At 49.5% G+C, this 16,673-nt stretch overlaps 1 protein-coding gene across 2 annotated transcripts in view; it reads left to right on the top strand.

The window, feature by feature from the left end:
- The first annotated feature begins 523 nt into the window (after positions 1-523).
- ANXA6 (annexin A6) overlaps positions 524-16,673 on the top strand; it is a 60,977-nt gene continuing 44,827 nt past the window's right edge. For both annotated transcript variants that reach the window (XM_012438227.2, XM_012437484.2), the window contains exons 1-2: positions 524-623; positions 11,622-11,665. In XM_012438227.2, the coding sequence (XP_012293650.2) occupies positions 11,648-11,665 (18 nt within the window). In that variant the 5' untranslated portion in view covers positions 524-623; positions 11,622-11,647. The remainder of the gene's footprint in view (positions 624-11,621; positions 11,666-16,673) is intronic.

Here is a 16,673-nt window from a genome sequence, read left to right as displayed (position 1 = left end):
TGGTCTCCCTGTCTGCCTTCCCCGCTTTCCCAGAGCACGAAGGAGCATGCCTGCGCAATCCACTAGCTATGTGACCTGGGTCCAGGAACTGGACTGGGCTGTCCTCCTGAAAGTGGGTAAATAATGTCACCGACCTGATGAGGTTGTTGAGGCACGGAATCTGATCAGGCACATAAAGTGCCCCTGGCAAACCTCAATTTTCTGTTTCTTGACAAAGCTTTGGCGAGTTGTAAGAATTTGCAGATAAGTGTCCAGAACCGTGAGTCAGGAGCCCTGACTTCTAGCCCTGAAGGGCCACGTGACCTTGGTCAAAGCCCCTACCCCTTCTCGGTCTCAGTTCCAGGGGCTGGGAACAGACGAGGTTCTCCCAGCGGGCCCCTCGGGCTGGTGACATTCTAAGATTCCATGCGCGAAGGAGCAGGAGGGGTGGGGTGGAGGAGAAAGGCGGGCGCCTCAGATTGGCTCCTGCGCGCCACGTGTCCGGCCCGGAGCCGACTGCTGTCTTCCCGGCCCGCCCCGCGCTGCGGCTGATGCTGGGCTAACGGGCTCCGATCCAGCGAACGCCGCGTCCTCGAGTCAGTGAGCCCGTGCGTCCGTCCGCGACCCGAGGCCTCCGCCGCGCGGTGAGTGGGCTGAGGTTGGAGAGGGGAGTCGCTCTGGAAACCCCCCTCCCGGGGACTGCAGGGACACAAACAATAAATGCACAGTCAACAGCTGATCGGTGCCCCCCGCCAGGAGCGGGGATGGAAGGGCGCGGTAACCCGAGAGTGTCGCGGACTGGGTGTGTCTGGGGAGCGCAGCAGAGCAAATCTGGAGGCGGGGCGGAGAGGCGCGGGCGGAGGGGGCCCTGGCTGGGGGAGGGGAGGGGACAGGAAGAGAGGGGAGGGGTGTCCTGGCGCTGCAGAGGGTCTGGTCGAGAGCAGGGGGCGCTGGAGCTGAGCCAGTGGCTGGTCCTGCTGGCCTTAACTTTGGGGGCTCAAGAGACTTTGAAGGTCCAGGGTTTCGGGCGGCTGGACGCCATTCGAAGGACCCTCAGAGAAAGGCGTGGCTGAGACCCACGACTGAGAGCAGGAAGCATTGGACCCTCCAGCTGCTTATAAAAACCTGTGTGTGGTGTCCTGGGAGGACGTACGGCCGTCCAAATTTCTGGGCCCCATGGACCCCATCCCCTTTGGGTCATTGCTTGTCTATGAATGGAGTCTCCTAACGGCGTTCTGAGGCCTCCGATGTGAAGCAGGGGCACTACCCTTCTTTCTGCTTCCCCTAAGTGGTCTAGGCCTTCCCAACGTTTGGGGGCTTCAGATGATTCCCCATATACCAGCATGGGGGCAAAATACCCCTGAATCAGAATCCCAGCCCCTCTTGCAGTGTGACCTTGAGCCGGTGGCTTTCCCTCTCTCAGCCTGGATTTCCTCCTCCAAGTCCATAGTTGAGAAACCCCGTCTCTTCCAAAGGAAACAATGGCTTTGAAAATTGATTTATTTGTCAGCTGCAAAGAATAATTGCAGGTTTGGGAATCTTGATAGGGTTAGGAAGCCTGGTACAACCCTTGTAGGCCCTACAAGGGGAAGAGACAGGAGGTCCTTTGGGAAAACTAATCTGACCGTGGCTTCCTCCCCTTTCCTTCTTTCCCTAGATTCTAGTGGGTCTTCTCTGACAATTCCAAATTTGGACATACGGCTCCTGGGTTTGTGAAAAGACTCTGGTTTCCCCCGCAAGAGTCCGCCCTTTGCCCTCCATTATTCTTTCCCCCTTGTCCAAAACGTGATTGGAATTGCTCCCACTGACCCAGCCAGGATATCCTGACCTGCTTAGCCCTTCGTGGTGAAGTGAATGACCGCCCCAGTTTCAGCCCCTGTGGACCCTGACCTTCTAGCAGGCCGGTCCTGAGCCATGCAGAGCGCACTGGCCTGGGGTCAGTGGCAAGCCCGGTTACTGTCCAGGTGTGCTGGGGCTTCTAGAGCAAGCCCTTTTCTCCAGGCCTTTGCCCCAACTGGAGCAAAGTCTGCTGAGCTGGCTGCCACTTCCAGGGCAGACATTCTAGGATTCAACTGTTCTAAGATTTAGGATTCTGGGAGTTGGGTGGGGCCGTGTAGGGCGGGAGGCAGAGGCTTTCATCCCTCTCTGCAGCTGTGACAATCACTCATCCATCTTTCTTTGCCTTATCTACCCTTTGTTCCTAAGGCTGCCTCTGCTGAGATACAGAAAATATTTGCAGTTTCTGGATAAGGGCCACAGCTGTTGCTCAGGCAAAATGTAGATGTGAGCATGCAGAGGAGGGGCCAGCGAAGCCCAAGGCCTGGGCTCTTGAGGGGCCAGGTGGGGGAGTCTGCAGTGTTGGGTAGCTGCCAGTGACTGGCAAATCTGCACTGCAGCACCCAGAGGGAGCCCTGGGCTGCCAGGATCCAGCCTCACACCCAGCCCCTGCCCTGCCACTAACCAGCTAAGTTCCCTGGGCACACCTACTACCCCTCTGAGGCTTAGCCCCCTCCTCTCTACAGGGATAGGACATGTACCCAGGACACCCCACTGATATCAATAAAATGGGTTGGGTCTGAATGCTTCTTGCTCTACCATTCTAGGATTTTCTGGGGAGGCCCAGTGGAGTCACTAGCCTCACCCCACCCAGCCTCTCCAACATACTTCCTGGGTGGTGACAAAGCACAGGATGTGGTCTCTACCAAGATTCCTGAGCATGCATGTACCCCTTCTCTCTTGCCAATAGAGGAGAGGGAGTCGGAGGGGTGTCTTTATGCCTATAAACTTGCCTTGGAATCCAGCCTCATTCCCTTTCCTCCTGGAGTTGAGAAGCCCCCACAGAGCCTGGCTATGGAGGAGCGACTGTGCATAGGTTCCTTGGATGTCCCGCCTATCTGCAAAATGAGGATGAGACTGATGCCTTCATGAGGCTGTAAGATGGCAGATGTGAAAGTGCTGCTGTTATCTCAAAGGGGTGTGGTGCTTGAGAAGGCAGGTGACCTGAGCCTCAGGTTCCTCTTCTGAAAAACACATGTCCTAGTGCTCCTTAAATAATGGCAATAAAATGGTATCCACTATTATTTCTTGAACACTTGCAACTTGCCAGCCCTCGGCTGAACCCTTGACATGTTAGATGCTGTTATTTCGCAGAGGTGGACACTCCAGCCCTCAAAAGTTTAAGGAAGAAATAATCATGACAAACACTTATCCAATATAGTGCTTCCTGTGTGCCAGGTCCTCTTCTAAGCACTAGACTTGTCTTAATTTTTTTCATCCTCATCATAACTCCCATGAGACAGTTGCTATTTTTATCCCACCATTTAAAAAAAAATACATATGAAACAGGCCCAGAGAGGTTCAATACTTGCACGACACCACACAGCTACTGAATATCACCCTCAGGCTTCAGTCTCAGGCAGTCTGGCTCTAGACTGTATACTGTGAGACACTACTTTGCTGCCTCTCACAAAAGTGACCTGAGCTGGGGTTCAATCCTAGGCTAGACTAGTCCACTCCTGAGGCAGACAGATGATCTCCTGAGGCCTTGTCCTGCTCTAGGATCAATGGTTCTGGGTCAGAAGAGGAAAAGACACTGCTCTCTAAGAAACCCGAGTGCCTCAAGCTGGAGGTGTGCCCACACACAGGGCCAGGGATGGCATTTACCCTGGCTTCATCAGAATCAAGGTGTCTTCCTGCAGGTGGGGAGAGAAGCCATCAAGAAAGGGAAATGAGGGAAGGACCTAGATTTTATAGGCCAGGGGCCTTTCAAGTGGGATGGATACACCCAGGAGGCACTGAAGATAATCTTTTGGGAGTACAGGAAGAAACTATTGGACTCCTTATTACAGGTAATTTTAATGCCATATTTTAAAGGTATATTTCTGTTTATCATGGTAAATACTCAGTTTTTCATGGGTTACTGGTTCTGTATAGGATCAAAATATATAGATAGATAGATATGCTGCAAACTGCTGTATGACATCACCACATCACCAGCTTTGTAGGGCCAGGAGCCTTGTCTGTCTCATTTTCTGTTTGACCCCCAACTTCTACCAGTGGGCCTAGTTTGTAGGAGGTGCTCAAACGAGTGTTTGTTGAAAAACAAGCCCCTGCTTCGTGACTGATTTTCTTATGATGCTGGGTAAGTGACCTAACCTTTCTAGTTTCTCTGCTGGTTACCGAAAGAGGAGTAAAGCACGGTTTGAAAACCACTAGTAGATGGTTCCATGTGCTGAGACCACTAAAGAAAGGATGAAAGCCACTTAGTCCATTTTACCCCCAACCATCCATTAGAGCCACGCCCCGTGGTAGAGGTGCAGCAAAGAGGCAGATATGGTAATTTTCTAAAAAGGGTAAAATTATGACTCATACAGATACAAAAATGATCATGTGTTGTTCTACTTAGTAATCAATGACTGCACCAGGCAGATGTTATAACCAGCTCAAAAGACACCTTTGCATTGAAAGAAATGTGCAGTTAGAGACAAAACTGGTTTTTCTACCTGAGGGGGTGGGAAATCAGTTGGACCTTTACCAGATAGAGCAAGCAGTATATATTAGAATTACTTTGTGTTACCATCAATTATCTGCAACTTACTGAGCTGTAAAGTAGCTCAAAGACAATGAAAGTCTAGAGTCAGACAACCTAGAGGGGTTTCCTTTGAAGTACAGATTTTTTTCCCATAATACCTTGGAGGCCAGCAGCCCCTATCTAACAGAGAAATGGTAAATCCACAGTGATTGACCAAAGCCACTCAGATCAAGGTGGTTTTGGAGCACCCAAGGGAGAAATACCTTCTGGCTTGTTAGAAAAGGTGGCATTTGAATCCAGCAGATAACAGTGGTTCTCAGCCTCCTTGGCTGCACATTAAAATCACCTAGGAAAGTTTTTAGAAATTACCAAAGCCCAGGCCTCACCCCAGCAGTTGAGTCAGCATCTCTAAGGGTTGACCTTAAATCTTCGGTAATTTTGAAAAATTCCCCAAGTTATATTAATGAAGCTAGAATTGAGAAGCGTTGATATAGATTCTAGAAAGCTGGATAAAAAAAATTGTTGCTGGAAGGCATTCCTGGTTTAGCAGGGGAGAGAGGGTGAAGAAGAAGGGGGTGATGGCAGAGAAGTCAGGAAGGAGAACCAAGGGCCTTGGCTGCCGAGCTTAGAGGCCCAGTATGAAGGGATGCCGTTGGAGACTTGTGAGCAAAGGAGTGCTGTGGCTCAGGCTGTAGCCCTTCAGGCACTCCCCTGAGGCAGAGGTCTGGGTGGGTTTTTTTTTTGCATGATTTTCCATATTATTTCTTTTTTCTTAAATCGCCCTCCCACCACACCTGGTTTCACCTGCTTACACTCAGCATCTCCTTTCCCTCAAAAGTGTACTCTGTTCCTCCACAGCCCAAGCTACCTTTGAGAACAGAAATGCTTTTTCTTATCCTGGTATTCCTATTCTTCCTGGCATGTCCCCGCCTCCATTCCCTTGAATCCAAATTTTGACTGTGCACCTCTACTGGCCTGCACCCCTAATATTTTCTTTTTCTTTTTCTTTTTCTTTTTCTTTTTTTTTTTTTGAGGTGGAGTTTTGCTCTTGTCACCCAAGCTGGAATGCAATGGCGCAATCTTGTCTCACTGTAACCTCTGCCTCCCAGGTTCAAGCAATTCTCCTGCTTCAGCCTTGCAAGTCACTGGGATTACAGGCATGCGCCACCACGCCCAGCTGATTTTGTATTTTTAATAGAGACAGGGTTTCTCCATGTTGGTCAAGGTGATCTTGAACTCCCGACCTCAGGTGATCCTCCCACCTCGGCCTCCCAAAGTGCTCAGATTACAGGCGTGAGCCACTGTGCCTGGCCATATTTTCTTTATATAACAAACATAAAAATGAGACATAAAAGGGCAAGAGTAAAACATTTGAAAAGTGGTGATATTCTTGTCCTGTGCCCCAGTGGATTGTCATACCCAGTACCCCACTTTGGAGATCACTGCTCTAATAATGACAATTGTGGCAACAGAAGTCACCACTTATTAAACATTTAATCTGCACCTGGCCATGCTAAGTATTTTACCTGCCTTACTTCATTGAATCTTCACAAAAACCTTACGAGATTGTCATTTCAGAGATGAAGAAACTGAGGCAGAGAAATTCCATAACTTGCCCAAGTTACTGAGCTAGGAATTTTCATTGTCAGGATTTAAACTTGGGCATTGACCACAAAGCCTGCATTCATTCGAATGCCACATTGCCTCCATTGTAAATGTTTGGGCTTATCGTAATAAAAGCCACCATTTCTTGAGTCTTTACTGTGTGCCAGGCACCGTGCTAAGTGTTTTTCACCTGTTATTTCATTTATTTCTCAGTACATATAGATATTTCTATCTGTATTTTGCAGACATGGGAATTGAGATTCAGTTTAAGTAACTTACTTAAATCACACACTGCTGGGCAACATCTGTGCCTCAGAGCCCATGCCTTCACATGACTTGGACAAAACCCTTTCTCTATCCACATCTCTGTGGTTAGGCCATTGTGAGCTGTTCCTTCTAGAGTCAGCCTGGAGCTCTCAAAGGGGAAGGAAAGAAACGTGATTGATTGCAAGCAAAAGGATTGCAGGCAAAAGAGTTCCAGATCCTGCATCCTTCCACACCACCCCCCACTTCCTGCTGCCACAGGCTGATCTCGAACTCCTGGCTCCAGGTGATCTCCCCCGCTCGGCCTTCCTAAAGGGTGGCTACAGCAGCACAAAGCCACCCAGGCCACTTTGCCCCTGTGTGGGTTTCAGGAGTGATCAGTCATGATAAGTCATAACAGTGAATCTCATCTAGAGCTGAGAGAATCCAGGTTCCTGGGAGGAAAGAGGCACAGGTCTGGAATGACCCTGCTTACTAGTCTTGAACAGCTGTTTCAACCAAGATGATGAAAGTTGCATATTGGCGGGAGGAGATGGGAAGGAATCCTATGGCCTAGGAGATAACCCTCCTAGGACTGATACTCTGCTGTGAAAATCCTGGGTTGAAATCTCTAAAAGCCTCTCACTCTAGATCCTACCAAAGAGGGAGTGATGTATTGTCCCCACTTTAGAGATGAAGAAATGAAGGCCCAGAGAGGGACCTGTCTTGTCTGAGGTTACACACAGCAGCAGACTGGGTACCAGAACCGGGGTCTTTTCATTGGACTCTTCCTGGTGTTCCATTGCAGCCAAGACCCACAGTTGTTTGGGGGCTTGTTATGATCGAGGGCTGCTAGGCAGAGATGTTGGCTGCTTCCTGGGCCCTGGCAAGTCACTCTCCCTTTCTGAAATGCCTTTGCCCCATCTAGAAAATGAGGGACTTGGAGTCATGGATTATTAAGGGCCCTTCTGGGATTCTGAAACACTGGATGTGAAATACCCAGCCAATTTGAGCAGTATGGTCTGGGTTGCTCCAGGAGGGATCAGAAGCCATCTTAAAGCCAGGGTAAATGGTGTATTTATGATTAGCTCAGGAGCTTCCCAGAGCCCTCAGAGGAGGGGCTGTGGAATCAGTAGGGGGACGGGCCCTCAGAACTGCAGTCCGAGCATCTAGTTCTGGAAGGAGCTTGCTTTTTACATATGAACCGTGTACTCACACAAGGCACACAGAAACTGCTCTCAGAGCTGAGAATATTTTCCCAAAGAGTAAGAGGCCCCTCCTTGGAGCCATCTCTCCTTGAAAAGGGGCGCTCCTCCAGATGAGTCTGGGCTGCAGCCAGCAGCTGAAATTTCCAGCAACAAGGCCAAAGGAAGTGCTTCAAGGCTGGAGGTAACAGACTTCAGCCCTCCCTCTGCCTGTGTCAACTAACTTCCTGGGTCTCATCCAGTCCCTGGTTCTCTGCTAGCCTTGGGCTTCCTTCACTTTCTCCCCCTACCATCCACCAGGTCAGAGGAAACCCAGAGCTGGCCTCCAGCCCTATCCTGGGGTAGATGTGGGCCCCTCCTCCCCCAACACACACTGGAAAGGGGGTACAGTTTCCATTTCCTGGTGAGAGCTGCACAGTTATACCAAGGGGCCCCTGGTTGCCAGGGAAACAGCAAAGTTTCCTCGAGCTGAGCTGAGCTAAGCTGCATTTGCAGGCAGATCTGTCCTCTGCCTTCCACTCCCAGCCCCATCTGATGACTGTCCTCTGCTGACCGCAGCTTGGGGCACTCATAATTAGCCAGTGGGGACACAGAGGCAAAAATGACAGAGCCTCTATCCTCAACTTCCCAGCAGCACAATGAATGCTGCTATTTACTAAGAAAGGTCTCGTGCCTGGCCTCTTATGTGCTGCCTTTGACATAACTTAGGTCTTATCCTTCAGCAACCCTACAAAGCAGGAAAGGGAAAGCTTCAGTTTTGTGTTTGAGATAACCCTGAACTCAAAAATGAGCAATAAGCCCATGGTCACATGACTAATCAATAATAAAACAAGCGTTGGAATCCAGGTCTTTGGGTCTCCCCACTGTCATACCAGTAATCCCAAAGTGAGGGCAGGATTGTGACCTGAGATCAGGGACTGGTCTCTTCAAGATCTCCCCTAAGTCTTAGGGTAAGTCTGATTGAATTTGTTGTGTTGTTGTGTATCCTTTTTTTTTTTTTTTTTTCTTTTTTGAGTCAGAGTCTTGCTCTGTTGCCCAGCCTGGATTGCAGTGGTGCCATCTCTGCTCACCGCAACCTCTACCTCCCCAGCTCAAGCAATTCTGCTGCCTAAGCCTCCTACATGCAGGGACTACAGGCACACAACATCACGCCTGGCTAATTTTTATATTTTTTAATAGAGACAGGGTTTCACACGTTGGCCAGGCTGGTCTTGAACTCCTGGCCCCAGGTGATCCTCCCTGCTCGGCCTCCCAAAGTGCTGGGATTATAGGCATGAGACACTGCTCCTGGCCTCTGTTGTTTACTTTTAAAAAGCAATACAAAGATATTGTTAAGAGAGATCAAATTGCCCAGACCTGCTTAGAGCGGAAAGTAGTGGTCCTTTGTTTCTCCTCTCCTTGTCTTAAGAAGATTGTTATTGTTGTTTTTTATTAGAAGCTAAGTTAAACGTTCATCTGTTGCCCTCCTGAGTGTTCATTAGCCAGGTCACCACCCCCTTTCTTCCCCTTCCCAAGTCAGTTACATCTCTTTTTTGCATTTATTTTTAGGTAACATACCTTTGTTCCTTCACTATAGATCCTGTCTCTTGATATTCCTTATCCATTCTTTTTTTTTTTTTTTTTTAATTTTTTTTTTTTTATTGCATTTTAGGTTTTGGGGTACATGTGAAGAACATGCAAGATTGTTGCATAGGTGCATACGTGGCAGTGTGATTTGCTGCCTCCCTCCCCTTCACCTATATCTGGCATTTCTCTCCATGCTATCCCTCCCCAACTCCCCACCCCCCCGCTGTCCCCCCCGCCCTCCCAACAGACCCCCGTGTATAGTGCTCCCCTCCCTGTGTCCATGTGTTCTCCTTGTTCAATACCCGCCTATGAGTGAGAACCTGTGGTGTTTGATTTTGTGTTCTTGTGTCAGTTTGCTGAGAATGATGGTTTCCAGGTTCATCCATGTCCCTACAAAGGACGTGAACTCCTCGTTTTTAATGGCTGCATAATATTCCATGGTGTATATGTGCCACATTTTTCCTGTCCAGTCTATCATCGATGGGCATTTGGGTTGGTTCCAGGTCTTTGCTATTGTAAACTGTGCTGCAATGAACATTCGTGTGCATGTGTCCTTATAGTAGAACGATTTATAATCCTTTGAATATATGCCCAGTAATGGGATTGCTGGGTCAAATGGAATTTCTATTTCTAGGTCCTTGAGGAATTGCCACACTGTTTTCCACAGTGGTTGAACTAATTTACACTCCCACCAACAGTGTAAAAGTGTTCCTATTTCTCCACATCCTCTCCAGCATCTGTTTTCTCCAGATTTTTTAATGATCGCCATTCTAACTGGCGTGAGATGGTATCTCAATGTAGTTTTGATTTGCATTTCTCTAATGACCAGTGATGATGAGCATTTTTTCATATGTTTGTTGGCCTCATGTCCATTCTTTTTTTTTTTTGAGACCGAGTCTCACTCTGTCACCAGGCTGGACTGCAGTGGCGCGATCTCAGCTCACTGCAACCTCCGCCTCCTGGGTTCAAGCGATGCTTCTGCCTCAGCCTCCCGAGTAGCTAGGACTACAGGTGCATGCCAACACCCCCGGCTAATTTTTTGTATTTTCAGTAGAGATGGGGTTTGACCATGTTGACCAGGGTGGTCTCTATCTCCTGACCTTGTGATCCGCCCGCCCCAGCCTCCCAAAGTGCTGGGATTACAGGTATGAGTCACCATGCCCAACCCTTACCATTTTCCATGAGATATGTGTCCTGTTTCCTGTGTGTTCCAGTTTTTTTTTTTTTTTTTGAGACAGGCTGTAGTGCAGTGGTGTAATCTTGGTTCATCACAGCCTCGACCTCCTGAGTTCAAGCAATCCTGCCACCTCAGCCTCCGGAGTAGCTGGGACTATAGGCGTATGCCACCATGTCCAGCTAATTTTTTTGTATTTTTTAATAGAGATGGATAATTTTTTTTGTATTTTTTCATAGAGATGGGGGCAGGTCTCACTATGTTGCCTAGGCTGATCTCGAACTCCTGGGCTCAAATTATCCTCCCACCTTGGCCTCCCAAAGTGCTGGGCTACCATAACCAGCCTGAAAAATCGAGTCTTTACAGTGGTCTCAGGCACTGGTCCCAGACCCTACATCCTACCACATCACCCCCCGCTCCCTGCTACCACATCAGTCATACTGAGCTCATAGTGGTTCCTCACTTGCACTGCCCCCCGGTGTGCCCCCAGTTGCATTCGTGAGACCCTCTGAGCCCTCCACCTGGGACTACACCCCTTGTCACTCTCCTGACCAAGCCTTGTCTTTTCTCTGTAGTTCTTATCTCAGCCTGATGTATGCATTCGTTATTCATTTCCATTACAGCATAAGCTCCAGAGAAACAAAGTTAAACAATCTCTCATAATTCTGTATGCACAGTGCCCAGAGCAGTGCCTGACTTGGAGTAGGTGCTAAATGAGTCCATATTGACTTGTCCAGGAACGACAGTCCTTCAGATATTGCAGCAGGTGGTTGGAAGCCCTTTGAGTCTTATCTGCAGGCGGTCAAGCTCTGGTTCTGAAGCCATCCTTGTTGACTTGAAAAGAGGGCATGCATGGTGCAGATAGTATGGACTCTGGGATCTGGAAATGGTTGAATTCAGTTCTGAGCTGTGTGCTTTTGGCTCATATATTGTGATGTTCCAGCTTCAGTTTTTTTTTTTCTATAAAAAAGGAGAATCTGATTTGTGGAAAGATTTCTATATTAACTGAGTCAGTGCTGAGACAGGTACCCCTTCCTAGTCTGGAGGAGTCAAAGGGTCAGAGGTGGGTTAGTGCTATGCCCACCCTCCCTCAGGGTTCCACATCCCTTTCTTATACTACTGTGAATGTCTGGACACCATCTAGTCTGTCCGTTGTCTTCTGAAAAAAACCTGATTGGCTCTGAGCTGGGTCATTGGGTCTGATTTAACCTGAAGGGCTGGAGGCAGCTGGAAAACAGCAGAGGGAGGAAATGTGGGGTAAAGAAACAGGAGGATTAGAGTTGGGGGGAATCTCACATGTTCTCTTTCTTCTCTACAGTGGATTCTGCTGCAGAACCGGAGACCATGGCCAAACCAGCGCAGGTAAGGGGCCTCTCTTTCCTGAAGGTGGTGCTCTGCCTTCTTTGGGCCTGGGATCCTCCTGGGGTCACTAGACGTGCTGCAGAGACCCCTGGTACCTTCAGCTTGAAAGAAGGAGGAAAGGTTCTTAGGCTTTGCTTGCTCCTGTTATAAGTCATGGCTCTTTAGATGCAGGTCACAATAATGTAATATAACACACAATATCCTAAGCAGAAAAGGATGTGTATTGGCTTACCTGACAGAGAGGCCCAGGGCTTCAGGTCTGGTTGCATCCAGGAGTTGAAATGATAGTGTCAAGATTCTGCCTCTATGAGCTGGGCTGCTTCTGGTGGCTTCATTCTTGGGTAGGTTCTTCTTTGCATTGGCATGGTAGCCACCAGCAGCTCCAGGCTTCCGTTCTGCTGTCTTGGCAGCCTAGGGAGAAAACAACATAACTCATGCCCCATGATTCCAGGGGAAGGCTCAGGCTTAGTTTTCATTGCCTGGGCTTGGGTAACCTGCTATTTCTTGGAACAAAATGGTGGAGTTGGTCCCACCTGAACCTTTTTGCCTGAGGAAGGGAAATGGATACTCAACAGGCAAAAAGGCAATAGAGGGGCTTCTCTGCTCTGGATATGGAAATGTTCTCTGCCACATCCAAGTGGAATTGAATTTTCTTGGCTTAGGAGACTCTAACCTCAGTCTTTCATGCTGTCTGATTACTCTGCTGGGCAATAGAATGGAAGCACATGAGAACTTTTACTCCCATGTGACTGCGACTGGGTTCTTGCCATGGTCAGAGCTCGGACTCTGACCTTGACTGTGCTCTGTTGAGGCCAGGTATGGTGTCTCTCACCTATAATCCCAGCACTTTGGGAGGCTGAAGTGGGCAGAGCACTTGAGCCCAGGATTCTGAGACCAGCCTGGGCAATATGGTGGAAATCCGTCTCTAAAAAAATACAACGGTGACACGTACTTGTAGTCCCAGCTGCTTAGGAGGCTAAGCAGTGAGAATCACCTGAGCCCAGGAGACTGAGGCTGCAGTGAGCAGAGATCATGCCACTGCACTCCAGCCTGGGCTACAGATTGAGTCTCAAAAAACAAAAAAACCCACTCTCCTCTGTTGGAGTTTGCCTGAGAGTGCTGTCTGTTGGCTGGCCTTGGAGAAAGCAATGCAGTCAGTGTAATGATGGGATTGCAGGGAGAAGAAACTCGGGGATCTTGAAGAGACTCAGGGGATTTGGCCCCATTGTCCCTTACCCCAACCCAGAATTACTGGCCACAGACTGCACAGAAAGAAGTTGTCTGTGAGGTCTTTGGACCTCATGTTCCCCTTATGCAATGGTTAAACTCAGTAATAACAAAATTCCATCCATCCCTGACATCATGACTGCCCCCAGTGAACCTGGGCCTAAAGGATATTCATGGTTTCTAAAGAGCACAGTGTGTTATAGGATATAGGATCAGTACCCTCCGAGAAGTCCTGGCTGTGGCCTCCCTCTCAGCCACTTGTACTGTGTGTACAAGAGGCCTCTCTGACCAGGAGGAGAGAATGTTACTGGTTATGGGCAAAAATCCAAGGTGGAACTTTCGCTGCTCCCCATTTCCTATGTGTAGTCATACTAGAGCTGCTTCCTGAAAGGCATTTGAATTGCAGGATCCTAGATGATCTCAGTGGACAGGCCAGTCCCTGGGAGATGAGAGAGGCCAGAACCTAGGGTGCAGATCTTTGGACCTTTGTCCAGTGTTCTTGGGCCTTGCCTTCTGCCTGGCAGATCTGTGGTTTCTTGTTGCCATGGACCGGGTGCCAGCAGACCTCCTGCAAGCGAGTCCCAGGGTGGCAGCGCCTTAGGGAACCCTCCTCCCACGGGGTGAGTTGGCACCCCCCATGTACAGTGTTCTGGCGGAGCAGTAAAGGAGCTCTGGGGGCACGCAGGAGTGCACCCCACCTAGGTTGAGGAGAGAGGGAAAGCTGCCTAGGGAGAGCTACTCAGGGAAGGAACAAGGGGGCTGAGTGGTCTAGGTAGGGACAACTGGACAGAGGCTAGAGGGAGAGTGAATGCCGCATGCTCAAGGGAGTGAAAGTAATCTGATGCTTGGGGTGCAGTGGTTTGGGGGAGAGGTGAGGGTTACAGAAGACAGTATTGGAGAAATGTGAGAAAAGCCTCCCTGCCATTGAGCTGAAGTTGTGCTTCCAGTTATTAGCTCGGCTTTCAATTATTAGCTTGAATCAGGTTTCTCCCAATACCCCAACACACGCACACATGTATGCATGCATACATACGTGGGTACGCACACAGCAAACTGCTTCCTCTTCTCTGGCCTAGTCATCCCCCAGTTCCTTCCACTGTAGTTATTGTGCTGTTCCCCGATCTCTTCTTTCGGAAGAGAACTTGATGCCCAAAGACATGAAGAAATAGGGTAGTATCATGGAAGACCCAGGAGGCATGGCGCTGTGGCCTCCATTTCACAGGGACGTTCTGGGTTTGAATGCAATAATGAACATAAAAACACCTTGAGGACAGGGCAGGATAGGGAGGTGCTGTGCCTGGGACTTCTGGGAGCTGTGGAGGTGAGGTCTGGGTCAGGATCGGTCAAGGCAGCTCTCAGCTGGAGTTCTGGCCAGGTACCTGTCTCTCTGGGAACATCGCCTCTGCTCCTGAGAGGCCACCAGGACTCCTGCCCCAGCAGCAGCAGCCTGGGTGGGGCCCAGCCCCGCAGACCCCCAGGGCCCGGATGCTCACCAGCTGGCACCACAACCTACTGAATATTTCAGGGTGGAAAGTCCCTTCTTTGCTCTCCCCTGTCTCGATCATGGGTTCCTGCAGCCAGGAACCTGTCTACCAGAGGTGCGACAGGCAATCAGGGTGGGGTGGGTGAGGAGAAGCCCGTGCAGCTGTACAGGTGGCACTTAGAGATGCAGAATTCACGAAGTTGGTGTGAGAATGGCTCACAGTGGGAAGCTTGGGCCTGGATAATTTGAATGTCTCTGTGTCTTAGATGTCTCTGTGTCTCCAAATATGACCAGTGCTAAGCCCCCACCTTTGCTTCTAGAGGCTATGATCCTGTGGGGTCCCAGGACAACTACTCTAGTAGGCCATCACTTGGAAGATCATATTAGTCCTGTGCAAAGAACTGTGCAGGAGCCCAAGCTTGCTGCTCAGAAAGCTTGTCTCTAAGTGAGCGTTTTGATCAAGCCTTGTGTAGGTCATTAGGCACCCTTCCCCCAGCATGGACTTCTGCCTTCCCCAGACACTGCTGTGACCACCCACACTGTATGAGCGGGAGTAGTGGAGGGGGAGGAGCGGCAATAGGAAAGGGGATCTGCGTGCTGCCTCAACCGCCGCCCTTCATTCTGGGAACATCCTTCCCTCTTCTCCGCATACCCTCCCGGCAGCTTGCAATCCCATATCCTTAGCGACTTTGGGCATCTGACTGTGAGCTCTGGAGAATCTGGACTTAGACTATATCTTAGTGCTTGTCCCACCAACACACCGCTACCCCAGCAGACAAGTTAAAATATCTTCTAGATGCCAAATATCAACCAGACTTGGAACCATATGAAATCTGCTGCTATTTGACTGTTTTTAATCTATCTACAAGGCGAGTCACATGGCTTAGCCTAGTGAAGAATGCTAAATACTAGGGACAGGGTTGTGAGTGGCCAGCTGTGTTTAATGGATAAGGAAAACAACGCCAGGGTGCTAGAGCCTTGCCTTACCCAGGTCCTGGCTGAGGTGTTGTGCCCAGGCCAGTCCAGCAGGGCTAGAGCTGCCCTTGCCAGCATTACAGGAGTCTAAATTGTTTCTCCCTATCATCTTTTCTAGCCTCATCTCTTTGCCTAGCCCCCTTCTAGTGGATAATTTTAGTGACACCGAGCATCTGCTCTGAGCACTGGAGACTCTGGGGTGGGGGGGCTTTCCCAAATGCCCCTTGCTTCCCTCCAGGCCTTTGCCACGAGTCTCCTCTGTGTGATGCCTTCTTCCTCTTCACCTTTCCCCTCTCTCCTCTAAGTCCTTGGAGCCAGCTGTTGCTCATCCTTTAGGACTTATCTTAGACATCACCTCCAGAAAGTCTTCTCTGATCTGCTTGGAATATATTCACAGTCACTCATCCATCCATTTATGAAACACATATTCAGTGAGTGCTTGATTGCTCCAGGCTCTGTGCTTGGTGCTAGAATTGCATCAGTGAGCAAGACAGACACGGTCCCTGCCCTCCCAGAGCTTCTAGAGGAAATATCTCCTGGTTCCCTGCTGCCCTTAGCATCATATCCACCACACTGCATTGTTGTTGGAGTTGTCATGTATCTCTCTAACAGATTCTGAGTTCTTAGTGGTCCCTGGTCCTAAGCATCTACTTAGTAGATTCCCAGTAAGTGTTGTTTGATTGAATGAGTGGTAGGTAGGCTGGCCCTAGCTACCCTGGAAGAGTAAGTATCTGAGTGTGAGAAGCACTTAGGATGCCATGGATTGGACAGCATTGCTGCCTGTTTAGAGCCTTGAATGTAGGGTTGAAATGGCATAGAGGCAAACGGTGCAGGGCAGTAACTCAAATGCTTCAGTATTCAGGGAGGGGCAGGCGGCCTTGTTGACCAGGAGGAAGCACTGGGCTGTGTGGTGGTTGTCCCTTCTTATCTCCAGCCCCCACTCAGATGGAATCTGAGGGGAAGGGAGAGATTGGTCTGTTAGAAAGAGCCTGGGATTCCCTTCCGAGCTGGGCCTCTGTCTTGCCGTGTGGTCTTGACATGTCATCTGCCCTCTCTGTTGGGTCTTCTGGGACACAGGTGGTAATATTAAGACCAACCATCCTCATTTAGGTCTCAGCTTGTGGTTCTCAAAGTACTTTCCCTCTCTTATTCCAAGTGAGCCGAGGGAAGGACATCCTATGACTGAAGTGGATTGGAGGCTGGTGCTACTGTGGGTTAGGACACATTGGTCCAGACAGGTGGAAGGAAAAACAGCCATGAATCATGGCAACAGGATAGCTGCAGAGGGCCCGGACAGACCCTGGAGGACCTGACCCTGGTGGC

Source organism: Aotus nancymaae, unplaced genomic scaffold (assembly GCF_030222135.1).
Source record: "Aotus nancymaae isolate 86718 unplaced genomic scaffold, 86718_ANA_hifiasm-v0.15.2.pri h1tg000064l_1, whole genome shotgun sequence".
NCBI classification, from domain to species: Eukaryota; Metazoa; Chordata; class Mammalia; order Primates; family Aotidae; genus Aotus; species Aotus nancymaae.
The sequence above is the reverse complement of the archived record's forward strand: the minus strand, read 5'-3'. Positions and strand labels throughout refer to the sequence as shown.